Source organism: Paramormyrops kingsleyae, chromosome 1 (assembly GCF_048594095.1).
Source record: "Paramormyrops kingsleyae isolate MSU_618 chromosome 1, PKINGS_0.4, whole genome shotgun sequence".
Classification (NCBI taxonomy): Eukaryota; Metazoa; Chordata; class Actinopteri; order Osteoglossiformes; family Mormyridae; genus Paramormyrops; species Paramormyrops kingsleyae.
In genome coordinates this window covers 34,622,743-34,635,625 of record NC_132797.1, presented here as the reverse complement: position 1 = coordinate 34,635,625, position 12,883 = coordinate 34,622,743, and the positions used below count along the sequence as shown (strand labels likewise).

The 12,883-nt window shown below is 44.4% G+C and overlaps 1 protein-coding gene across 4 annotated transcripts in view; it reads right to left on the bottom strand.

Moving 5' to 3' along the window:
* The window catches only part of map3k20a (mitogen-activated protein kinase kinase kinase 20a), a 34,226-nt gene that overhangs the window by 16,981 nt on the left and 4,362 nt on the right, over nucleotides 1–12,883 (bottom strand). For all 4 annotated transcript variants that reach the window (XR_011992409.1, XM_023805826.2, XM_023805827.2 and 1 more), the window contains exons 4-10: nucleotides 7,507–7,608; nucleotides 6,832–6,897; nucleotides 6,372–6,400; nucleotides 6,134–6,271; nucleotides 5,771–5,857; nucleotides 2,942–3,016; nucleotides 1,446–1,552 (exon numbers count right to left, since the gene is read on the bottom strand). Coding sequence is in view for 3 of the 4 variants with exons in the window: in XM_023805826.2 (XP_023661594.1) it covers nucleotides 1,446–1,552; nucleotides 2,942–3,016; nucleotides 5,771–5,857; nucleotides 6,134–6,271; nucleotides 6,372–6,400; nucleotides 6,832–6,897; nucleotides 7,507–7,608 (604 nt within the window). In the remaining variant the exon portion in view is untranslated. The remainder of the gene's footprint in view (nucleotides 1–1,445; nucleotides 1,553–2,941; nucleotides 3,017–5,770; nucleotides 5,858–6,133; nucleotides 6,272–6,371; nucleotides 6,401–6,831; nucleotides 6,898–7,506; nucleotides 7,609–12,883) is intronic.

Genomic DNA, 12,883 nt, shown 5'->3' with positions numbered 1-12,883 from the left:
CTACAAACTGACAAGCACAAGTACAGTTAACTTGCTTGGGGTGATATATTTGAAAAATTGGGCTTTAGAACATGAGTAAGGTACCGTCTTCATTTAAATGGATGAAGGCAGCTCGTAACTGGGTGGAATAATTTAGATAAATAGAAGCTCATTTAAACCAGTGGTATGATATGGTTTATAGGGACAATCAACAGCAGGTGGCGCTCTCTATTCCAAAGCCTAGGCCTTGCGGAGTCGGAAGAATTTCCAGCCCTCTTTTTGTGGCTATTTTTAAATATGTAAGTAAGATAGCCCAAAATTCCCACCCTAACTTAGCCACCCCTATCCCCCGGCCCCCATCCTCAGATCTTTCCCTCTACGTTCAAAGCTCCTCTCATGAGGAATTTCATTGCTAGCCGCTTTCCTGACAGATGCTTGGGGAGCACGTTTTGCTTGTTCCTCTTCCTCACACTCTTCCCCCCAGCTTCCTTTGCCCCTCTCCACATTGACCTCAGGTGCCCATAGCGGTGATAGTGGAAACAAGATCACCCCCATCATGGTACCCTGGACCAGCTCCAGAACAAGGCGTTCTTATTATAGACCACAGCTAGAATCTTCTGGACCAGAATTAACTGGAAAAGGCATTCCCTTTTCTCCAGAACTGAGTACTGTTTGCCATCAGTGTTGCCACCGAGAGTGTTTCTAGTTTTAAAAGGAGCCATTGGGAATAGCCAGAACCTAAATAATACCTTCCATTTTGCATTGTGACATCATAAGGGGAGACTACAGCATGAAATCAGTGCAGGAAATCCTGAATGCCCTCAATGAACTTTCCTCTTGATGAAGGTAAGAATAGGAGACAGAACTATTCATCAGGATCCACCTATTTCCCCGGGCGAGGAGACGTCATCGCCAGTCTCAGGAGGAGGAGGAGGACCTTGTGCTCTCCTCCATCTCCTCTGAGTACGCTCAGGTGCCCGTCCTGTCCCTGGGGGCCGACTGATCTAAAGCTGCTGATTGGCCAGGAAGGCTCGCCTTAGCATAAGGGCAGGATGTTACCGCAAGACCCCGGCTGATCTACGGAGGGGAGACGAGGCAACGAGGCAGACGCGACTTACGCTGCAGCTGCCCTGCGCAATCATGCCTCGCCTGCGCAGCCTTCTACAGGCCAATTAAACACTTTAGCTTGAAAGGAACTTTGATTCTTTTCAGCTTGGGGCACGACGAGAAGGAGCAGCAGATGGAAGATACTGTGCCTTTAGCCTTCAACTTAGAAATGCTTTTAATATCTATATTTAATATCAGTGTATTGCATTCACGCCCGATTCAGTCACTTCTAGATGTTTCTCTGCACCAGTGACAACATCTGTGCAGACTGAGGAACCAAATGGAAAGTCACTGCTGTGGCGTGTGGGACAGTACATTTACATGTATTTTTAATTAGCAGACACGTATTTTCGGAGTACCTCCACTCTGCCTTGTTCTGCAGGAAGGAGTTGCACTGCTCAGGAAGCTGACTGTCGTTAGACATGAACTCCAAGGTTGACAATATGTGCTTGAATACTGGCCTTTCCTGGAGAAGGAAAAATTACAGTTACCCATCCATCCATTTTCTATATTGTCCTATTCAGGGTCACGGGAGAATCGACTCCTTCCCAGAATCTATGGGAGCAAGGCAGGGAATAACCTAGGATAGGGCACCAACACCATTCACAGGCAGGGAATAACCTAGGATAGGGCACCAACACCATTCACAGGCAGGGAAAAACCTAGGATAGGGCACCAACACCATTCACAGGCAGGGAATAACCTAGGATAGGGCACCAACGCCATTCACAGACAGGGAATAACCTAGGATAGGGCACCAACACCATTCACAGGCAGGGAATAACCTAGGATAGGGCACCAACGCCATTCACAGACAGGGAATAACCTAGGATAGGGCACCAACACCATTCACAGGCAGGGAAAAACCTAGGATAGGGCACCAACACCATTCACAGGCAGGGAATAACCTAGGATAGGGCACCAACGCCATTCACAGACAGGGAATAACCTAGGATAGGGCACCAACGCCATTCACAGGCACAGAATAACCTAGGATAGGGCACCAACGCCATTCACAGGCACAGAATAACCTAGGATAGGGCACCAACGCCATTCACAGGCACAGAATAACCTAGAATAGGGCACCAACGCCATTCACAGGCACAGAATAACCTAGGATAGGACACCAACACCATTCACACCTACAGACAATCTTGTAATTTCATTCACCGTAACATGTTATTGGATTGTGGGGGGAGGGGGAAACGATACAGGGAGAACATACAAACTCCACACACATGGAGCCAGAGCAGAGACTCGAACCCCAGTCCCCAGCCCTGAGATGGACTGGCATCCCTTCCAGGGTGTCCCCAGCCCTGGGCCCCCTGTTTCCAGGGAGAGGCTACACCATGACCTTTATTTTTTTACTGAAAAAGCAGGTTTGAATGAAGAATATGAATGAAGAATATCTTAGGGTATATATAGCTTTTGTCCCCTTCTCTGTGGGACAGGCCTTATTGGTTCCATCCGGCAGGCTATTGGCTTGCCTGACAAACCCTTCATTCTTCATTAAACTGACCCTGACAAACAATGAGCTACAACCCAAACCTGTTGGTAAATCCCATGCTGCCCCACAATTCCCAAGCACATTTACAGACATGTGTGTGCAATGTGTGCAAGCCTGCATCTACCAAACAAACAGGTTACAGCAGCAGTTTCGAACATCTTAGACCTGCCCTCTGGGTATGTTTGTCAAAGATCATCAAACATGTTTTTGCACAGTTTCTGCTTGACTCAGCAAGCAGGAAACATCAAGCTGGCATGTTGTCGAGAGTAGTTACAGTGTATAGATAAGGCTGTGCCTGCAGTACTGGCTGCATACTGTGATCATCCCGGACACAAGGGGGCGCCATACCTTGGGCTCAGTCAACCAGCACTTCCTCATCAAGTCAGCAAAACTGGCTGGGCAGCTGCTGGGGATAGTTAACCTCTGCAATGTGAAAAGAGCCAACGTGTGTTCATAAAATAAACAGTCTGAACTGGTTTGATTGGTTAGACAAGAAGAATCCTAAAGCTTCTCTCCCATATTAAATGCAGTAACTGAAACAGTAATATAATAAAGATAAGCTTTACATTATTTGAGAGTGAAATCACTTTGCCAACCCTGTGATTTGAACAATGACAGGCTGAGCCGAGCCACACACTTGGGGGGAGGGGGGAGAGCCCGACTCCACCCAACAAGGTGCAGAGATCTGTCCGCTTGGTAAGTCATGACTATGCAAGAAGTGGCTGTGTAAACTAAGTTGCCGTTTTCACAATTTTTCATGTTTAGTATTGGGATATAATGGTCCACAATTGACGGTTTAGTACAAACCTGGGTTTTGGGTTCACGGTTTGGTGCAATTTTGGTACAGCAGGGATAACAGAATTTGTTGTGAGATTTATTATTATTAAAACCGGAAAAACAATTAGGAAAAGTTGTAAACCAGAGGCAATGCATCTGTCCACGTGTCTGAATAACAAGATTCAGTTATCCGCACATTGTAAAATTTATAAAAATCGAAAATATAACACTGTAAACTAACTTGTTTCAGGCTTGCTCCGGTCTGGTCATACACACGTTGTCTCATGTATTTTCAGAAACATATTCAAATTCAATATAGCAGCCAGACAGCCCTGGTTTTTATCAGCGACTCTCTCCAGTGTTGGTGCAATTTATTAGAAAACCAAAATGTTCCCAGACCAGTCATTATGACTGATTGTAACCAGGATTAGCCATAGCAAACCCACAGCCACAATTAGCAATGTTTAGTTTTTTTGGAATTTAGGCTCTGCCCTTGTCAAGAAATGTGTTCATTCAGAAAACTGAAATATGTATTGCCAATAAATCAAGAGAAAATTAAGTAAAATATTGAAAACGACTGTAATTTTTTTTATAGTTAATAAAACACACCTTTTTAAAAACGTCGTAAATGTACGGTAATGATCAATGAACATGTCGCCATGAAGCTAAATATACAGTGATAATCAATAAACCACGTCGCTATTGAGCAAAACAAAACTGAAACTGAAAACTCATGTTTTGATGTTGAACTTCAACAAAAACACAAACAAAAAACACAACAAGGTATTCAAACTAAAAATTTGATTTTTTTGAATAAATATTTAATTTTCATTTGCATATATATTTTGATATTTCAGATTCAGGTCTTATTTTTTTTTACAGTTTCAAATATTTCTTCCAATTTCAGACCTTTTTTCATTTTCACATATTATTTTAATGTCATACGTTTGGCACTGATTTGGCGTAGGCGCGTGGCATTAACTGAGAGGGGCGCGGTATCAACTGAGAGGGGCGCGGTAGCAACTGAGAGGGGCGCGGTAGCAACTGAGAGGGGCGCGGTATCAACTGAGAGGGGTGCGGTAGCAACTGAGAGGGGCGCGGTATCAACTGAGGTGGGCGCGGTATCAACTGAGAGGGGCGCGGTATCAACTGAGAGGGGCGCGGTATCAACTGAGAGGGGCGCGGTATCAACTGAGGTGGGCGCGGTATCAACTGATAACATTAATCATCACGCTTGTGTCATTGGCCAAACAACTGATAAACACGTAACAAGTGTGGTGTTTATCAGTTGGAAGGAGATGGTGGAAGAGATTTTGCATGACAGCTCAATCTGACAGGTGAAATGTTCACATGCTGAGTATGAATGCATGGTGTTCGGAAATAAAATGATTTTTCTTAGTCAACATGTTTCAGGCAGTTTTTTTTTTGTTTATTAGACGTGTTCATTTCGCGATGATGGAAAAATGATTTATCAATCAGCACAAATGCTCAAAACAAAAAACATAATGGGTGGTTAGGGAACATTTTGGTTTACCAATAAAGTACACCAGCACTGGAGAGACCAGCACTGCAGAGACCAGCACTGCAGAGACCAGCACTGCAGAGACCAGCACTGCAGAGTTGATAAGACCAAGAACTGTAGTTGATAAGACCAAGACTGTCGGCTCGGTTATGCCAGACTTGGAGATGTTGCTGGAAACATCCCATACTGTATGCTAACCTCTTTCAGATGTAATCATCTGAATGTGTGTAGGACCACAGCGAGGCAGAAACAGCCTCTGCAAGGCAGTCTCCCCGAGGCGCGGCCATACCCGGTAGTAGAGCGACACGAATCAGTTCATTATGATTAGAATAATCATATATAACGATAGTATTTGTTTGTCCTAAAATGTAATCGGTTCCATTCCGGCCCCCTTAAAATGCCTCTGAAAATTTTGAAAAAGACCCATTAAATCATTACTCAGTTACCATCTTATAATGGGATTAAGTGTCAAAATTGCCCTTTTTTGCATATTACTATGAGGCGCTGGGTGGAGAAAACAATTATAAATACATGGGTAGATAAAATTAGAACTCATCTTATCTTACATGGCATGTCATTGTCTAGAAGCCTACAAGAAACCATTGTCCTAAAAGGTCATAGGCAGGCAGGGTTATGTTACTGCCGTACCTGGGAGCCTGTTATTCTGGATAGAGAGTCAGCATTTCAGGGAAATCAAGTCCAGGTTCAGAATTCAATGAAGAGCTCCAAGGAGACAAGGCTACATCCAGTCCCCATATCTAATGATTAAGCATGCTCTTCCACTGGCTGAATGATGGTGGTCCTTCAGACCAACCAGAAAACCTACCTGCAGGGTGCAGGAGAAGCATTTATGGCAAGGAGTCACCATAGGAACGTACCTCATTTTTCTCTACGACCAGCCAGGCCACCTGCAGGCCCTCAAGACCTTTGAAGGGAACCTCACGGGTGAGCATCTCCCACAGGACCTGCGAGGCGTTCCAGTAACGTGTCTTAAATTACAAGGCCCATGACCGAGTTTCCCGAATAAAATGTCCATTAATCATTAAATGTGGCTCAGGAATGAAATGGAGCAACTCTACAGTGACATACAAATGACATGAGCCAGAAGTATATTTTGCAGGCCAGAACCATCACCAAGCCCTTGTGTGACCCTGCAGCCCCAAACCCCCTACACGTCTCAGTGATTTACGAGCACAGCAGTCAGACCGGGAATCCGCACGTGACCTCGCGAGCTCACTCACCACTCCGTAGGAGTATGCGTCACAGGTCTCTGACACAGGCAGGCTCTGGATCACCTCAGGAGCCATCCATGGGAAGGTGCCCACCAGGGACATGTGCGTAGTGTGCGAGTGGAACTTAGAGGCACCAAAGTCACAGATCTGGGACACATCAGAAACACGGGCCATTCAGCAGACTGGACGCCGCAGGGCCAATGGAAAACTGACACAGGGAAAAACTTGCTCGGAAAAAAGCAGATACCTTCAGCACTTTGTCTGCGGTCATCACCACTGCAGCACAACACAGAGATTCCACATCAGTGACAACAAATAAGATACAATAAAACCACTTTATACATTAATAGATAATATATAATTAAAATATACAATACAATTTTTCCCTGCTTACCCATACTCCCACATTTATCAAAACAACAAGTCATTCTATTTCTATTGGCTTTCTATGCACAATGATTAAGAACACCTGTAGACAATCTTATCCAGAAAAGGCCATTGTATTTGCAGGTTTTCTCTGCAACTCTCTAATTAGATCACTAATTAGAGGACTCATTGGCTGAAGAGTCCTCACACCTGGGTTTGAGCAGATGACCTAAAGGTTATCTCAAAATACTGCATACACTGGCCCTTTGAGGATAAAATTGTCTACCCCTGATTTAGAATACAATTAATTATATCGGAGAAACTTTTTTTTTTTTTTTTACCATTCCTGGACTTCAGATCTCTGTGGATAACCTTTATTGGAGCTTCTGAGTGCAAATAGTGCATTCCTATTTTAGGAAGAAACAAAGATTTTAATGTACAACATCAGTGGAGATGGCAAGTAAATAACAAATATTTGGAACCTGCACCCATACAACACAAAGTATGCGGTACTTGAGACTTTAATTAGCATGAACCCTGGGGGTCACATCTGGCCCACACCCAAAGAAAGACACAATGACGGCTTTGCTTTTCATCAGCGCTTGGCAAACAGGAAGTGGTTTGTGTCTAGGGTGCTCTGCTATTATGGCTATGCTGCACTATGAGCAGGTATAGATGCACCAGATTCATTAATAAACAACTTGAAAAAATGCCACCATACTGTTCTGATAATTAGTTTTGCATTTATAACTGGGTAGGTGGCTTATTTGGCCTCACAACTCCAGCGTTGTGGGACCCATTGGCATCCCTGGTCCCGTGTGTGGAGTTTGCATATCTGCCTGGTGTAGGTTCCAGGGTCACTGAGACCCTGTCCTGGATAAGCAGTGATGGAAAATGGATGGAAGGTTGATTTACAACTTCAAGCAGAAGCTCGAATCACAGAAGGTAAGAACCTGCACTTCAGCCATCAGCTGATCGATTACACGAACAACAAAGAGGTCGGGAATGCCTCCTACCTTTGGCTATCTCCATGGCCCAGGTCATGATTTGTCTGATGTCCATCTGCTCACTCTCAATGCTGGACAGATACTCATACAACGAACCTCTGCTTGCATATTCTGTTACAAAACACAAAAATATCATCTTTATAATACGTAAAAATGAGTGGCAACTCATTGCTTTGATTGTCCCGATAACCTTGTATAAGTTTTGATTTGCTTTCATTATATTTTTAAATCACACCATCTCTCGTCAGTATCTCCTCAGTTAAAGAGATGACTCTTGTGAAAGTGAAGACGGGACCAGAAAGCACAGGAGCATCCTCCATCGGGATCACACGCTGAGTCCTTTATGTGAGTCAATGTGAGTATCCTCCATCGGGATCACACGCTGATTCCTTTATGTGAGTCAATGTGAGTATCCTCCATCGGGATCACACGCTGAGTCCTTTATGTGAGTCAATGTGAGTATCCTCCATCAGGTTCACACGCTGAGTACTGTAAGCGCGTCAATGTGAGTATCCTCCATCGGGATCACACGCTGAGTCCTTTATGTGAGTCAATGTGAGTATCCTCCATCGGGTTCACACGCTGAGTACTGTAAGCGCGTCAATGTGAGTATCCTCCATCGGGTTCACATGCCGAGTACTGTAAGCGCGTCAATGTGAGTATCCTCCATCGGGTTCACACGCCGAGTACTGTAAGCGCGTCAATGTGAGTATCCTCCATCGGGTTCACACGCCGAGTACTGTAAGCGCGTCAATGTGAGTATCCTCCATCGGGTTCACACGCTGAGTACTATAAGCGCGTCAATGTGAGTATCCTCCATCGGGATCACACACCGAGTCCTTTATGTGAGTCAATGTGAGTATCCTCCATCGGGATCACACGCCGAGTCCTTTATGTGAGTCAATGTGAGTATCCTCCATCGGGATCACACGCCGAGTCCTTTATGTGAGTCAATGTGAGTATCCTCCATCGGGATCACACGCCGAGTCCTTTATGTGAGTCAATGTGAGTATCCTCCATCGGGATCACACGCCGAGTCCTTTATGTGAGTCAATGTGAGTATCCTCCATCGGGATCACACGCCGATTCCTTTATGTGAGTCAATGTGAGTATCCTCCATCGGGATCACACACTGAGTCCTTTATGTGAGTCAATGTGAGTATCCTCCATCGGGATCACACGCTGATTCCTTTATGTGAGTCAATGTGAGTATCCTCCATCGGGATCACACGCTGAGTCCTTTATGTGAGTCAATGTGAGTATCCTCCATCAGGTTCACACGCTGAGTACTGTAAGTGTGTCAATGTGAGTATCCTCCATCGGGATCACACGCTGAGTCCTTTATGTGAGTCAATGTGAGTATCCTCCATCGGGTTCACACGCTGAGTACTGTAAGCGCGTCAATGTGAGTATCCTCCATCGGGTTCACACGCTGAGTACTGTAAGCGCGTCAATGTGAGTATCCTCCATCGGGTTCACACGCTGAGTACTGTAAGCGCGTCAATGTGAGTATCCTCCATCAGGATCACACGCTGACTACTGTAAGTGCGTCAATGTGAGTATCCTCCATCGGGATCACACGCCGAGTCCTTTATGTGAGTCAATGTGAGTATCCTCCATCGGGATCACACGCCGAGTCCTTTATGTCAGTCAATGTGAGTATCCTCCATCGGGATCACACGCCGAGTCCTTTATGTGAGTCAATGTGAGTATCCTCCATCGGGATCACACGCCGAGTCCTTTATGTGAGTCAATGTGAGTATCCTCCATCGGGATCACACGCCGAGTCCTTTATGTGAGTCAATGTGAGTATCCTCCATCGGGATAAACACGCCGAGTCCTTTATGTGAGTCAATGTGAGTATCCTCCATCGGGATCACACGCCGAGTCCTTTATGTCAGTCAATGTGAGTATCCTCCATCGGGTTCACACGCTGAGTACTGTAAGCGCGTCAATGTGAGTATCCTCCATCGGGATCACACGCCGAGTCCTTTATGTGAGTCAATGTGAGTATCCTCCATCGGGATCACACGCCGAGTCCTTTATGTGAGTCAATGTGAGTATCCTCCATCGGGATCACACGCCGAGTCCTTTATGTCAGTCAATGTGAGTATCCTCCATCGGGTTCACACGCTGAGTACTGTAAGCGCGTCAATGTGAGTATCCTCCATCGGGTTCACACGCTGAGTACTGTAAGCACGTCAATGTGAGTATCCTCCATCGGGATCACACGCTGAGTACTGTAAGCACGTCAATGTGAGTATCCTCCATCGGGATCACACAGTCCTTTATGTGCCTCAGCCTGAATATCATCCATTGTGATCAACACAGAGGCCTTTAAGTTCGTCAATGTGAGTATCTTCCAATGAGTCCTTTATGTGACTCATTATTAATAACTCTGGGGGCCCTTATACAGTCAACTCCAGAATTATTGGTAACCCACACAAATACAAATATGAATGTAAATATTAATGTATGAAATGAACCACAAATCCAATTAATCATATTCTGAGCTAAAACAGTAGTGCAAAAACCCTGTATTTTTTTTCAAACGGAAAAACCGCTAAATTTTTGGCTAAAATGTCCCAGTAGTTTTTGGAATTCATGATACAGTTGACCTTCATAAAGACCCACCACCGTATTTGACCGTAGGCAGTAGGTGCTTGCCTTTGTAGGCAGTCCCTCTCTTGTTTGCCAGGCGTGTAAGTGGTGTGCATTACCAAAAGAGTTCCATCTCTGTCTCATGTAACAATCTGTTCCAGGAAAGTGGTTGTGAACCAATTTGTACGCGAACCAAGGAAATTTTTCCCATAAGAAAGCATTGAAATTCATTTAATTTGTTCACAACCCTACCAAATAATAATTTTTGTTAATTAATTTTCTGGATTTTATAGTAAAAACTCTAAAGAAAAACAATATAGTGTGGGCACGGGCGGACCGAGGCATCGCGGAGATTGCATGGAGATTGCATGCTGGGGAAATCACGCTCTTTATTAACAGTCCTGAAAGCCCTTGCATTGTTGTTGTTGTTAATGGTTGCATTTCCCTATTGTTTGCCCGTGACTTGTGTGTACCCGGTCCAATCCTCGCATGTATTTAGCGTGAGTAAATCTTCCACCATGTGTGCATCTTGCAGTTCGGTGTCTGACAACTTTGTGTTTTTCGTCTGTGCATTTGGGTTCCGTGCGTTGGTTGCCTGTTGTAGTCCTTCTTTTTACAATTGCACGCAGGGCATGCTGGGACATGCTGGGGCATGCTGGGACATGCGCCCTGCCGGTGATACACTAGTATAAAAAAGGAATCCGGTTGAGGAATCTGTTCGTTGACCAAATTTTGTACGCAAACCAATGCATTTTTTTCACAAAATTTTTGGTTGCAAATCAATTTGTTCGTAGACCACAGCGTTGGTGAATCGCAGGCACCACTGTATTACAGCCCTGAGATTCAAGCAATGCAGTTCAGAAACTGGTTTGGTTTCTTTTTTTCCATATCTCTCACCATAAGTCTCACAGTGCATAGAGGCAGTGTGCTGATGTGTCTTCATCCAAGTAAATTTTCAGATGTTCCATATCTATTGATTTTTTAATAATTGCCCTAATTGTGCGCAATGGTATTTCTAACAATTTCTCTATCTATAACGGCCACCTAATCTGTAAAAATTAATCATTAATCTCATTTTGATTTACCCAAAGGGCAACATGTGGCTCAGCAGGCTAAGCTGACCGGAAGGTCACCGGTTTGAACCCCTGGGATCAATAAAGTGTCATCATTATGTTGATGAATGACAAAGGGATTTTGCACCTATGTGATACCTACATATCCCAGCAAAACAGGAGGTACTCACAGACAACCAATTACATCCTGTGCAACAGGAGCTATATAAAGACATCTTTTCTCCATCAAGAATGCAAATGTCTTTGGTGTTATTTAAGGTAATCTTCAGTGGTGCAAATAATTTTGCTCTACATATTCTTGAAAGATTCCTCGAAAGTTAATGCAATGTTTTTACCCCACTTTCTTGGGCACTGCTGGAGTTGACTGTAGAGAATATACACCAGAGCCGTGGGAGGTCACACAGTCAGGCCGGGGGTCAGACGGAAACCAAGTGTGTTCAAAAACAAACCACTGCTATCTCCACTATGAATCACCTCAGGTCTGTAATTCACCAATAGGCAGAGCCGACTGAGAGAACGAGCCAATGATGGGAAGCCAGGAAGCTGCTGTTGGGCTAATGCAAATCCCCGCACGCCCTGACAAACACAGGCTTAAATCACGCAAATGACCTGACACAAAAGCAGAGACTCTGGGGGAAAAAATCCCAGCTGTCATCTTTCTCGAGACAGTATAAGAGTCATTCCCAGACCGCGACTACTTGCAACCTCACCCCAGCTCAGCGCAGATGGCAAATGTGATCATTCTGTATCACTTGATGCAGCCACAGTGATGCAGGGGATCCCGAGGCATTCCGTCATGCGGTACAACACGCTGCACCAGCGCATGCTCCCCAACCTGACCTGGCCTCACCTGACAGTGGTTCTATGAAAATCTTCTGGTCACCAGGACACTTCTAGTAAATCAGTGATATCCTTTATTATCAGGAAAACACTGTACTTTACACACGTGTACGGGCACATTCCACAGATAATTATCTCCCTATAACCTTTTGCTCAGTACTTCAATGTTGAAACTTCCTGACAAGTCTATGAAAAAAAGCAATCTCATCCACCCCAGGAAGACTGCTCTTTAAATTTTACTTCAGCCTTGGGGGTTTAAAATCACATGTTACTTTTTCAAATGAATCTGTTCAGAAATGGCAAAATTAAATGGTACAATTCGTATAAACAGCTCCACATTTTTTGCCTGAATTAAGTTTCCCAAAATAAATCAAACAATGGCAATAGAGTGAGAGCATATAATGACTTGATTCAATATTTCATTTTAGCTTGGGGCTTATGGACAAAGATTGCTGGTAATCATTAACAGTCTCCTGCGGGACTGGAGCCATCCTGGGGTATCAGTCAAACAAAGGCTTTCCTGATGAATATCACATGCTATAAAGCACGGGTGTATGTCACTAATACATAAACCATGACAGATCATTTATAATTGCTCTTATGGCTGTAGTAATTCCAGGGTCAAGCCTCCTGCAAACATTTTCCTTTACCTGGCACTAATTGGATTTTGCTTTGATAAACAGAGGAATAACTAGTGAAATGTCTCATAATCACATGGCAGCTGTCAGAAGGGATGATGAAACTGACTCCTTTATATATGGGATAGATGGTCCTGCTCTGCAATCAACACCTGCCAACTTGTTTTATAAAAAGAGAGAAATCCCTCTCAGTTTATGAGCCCTGCAGCACGGATCTTAAAGCCTTTTTGGAGA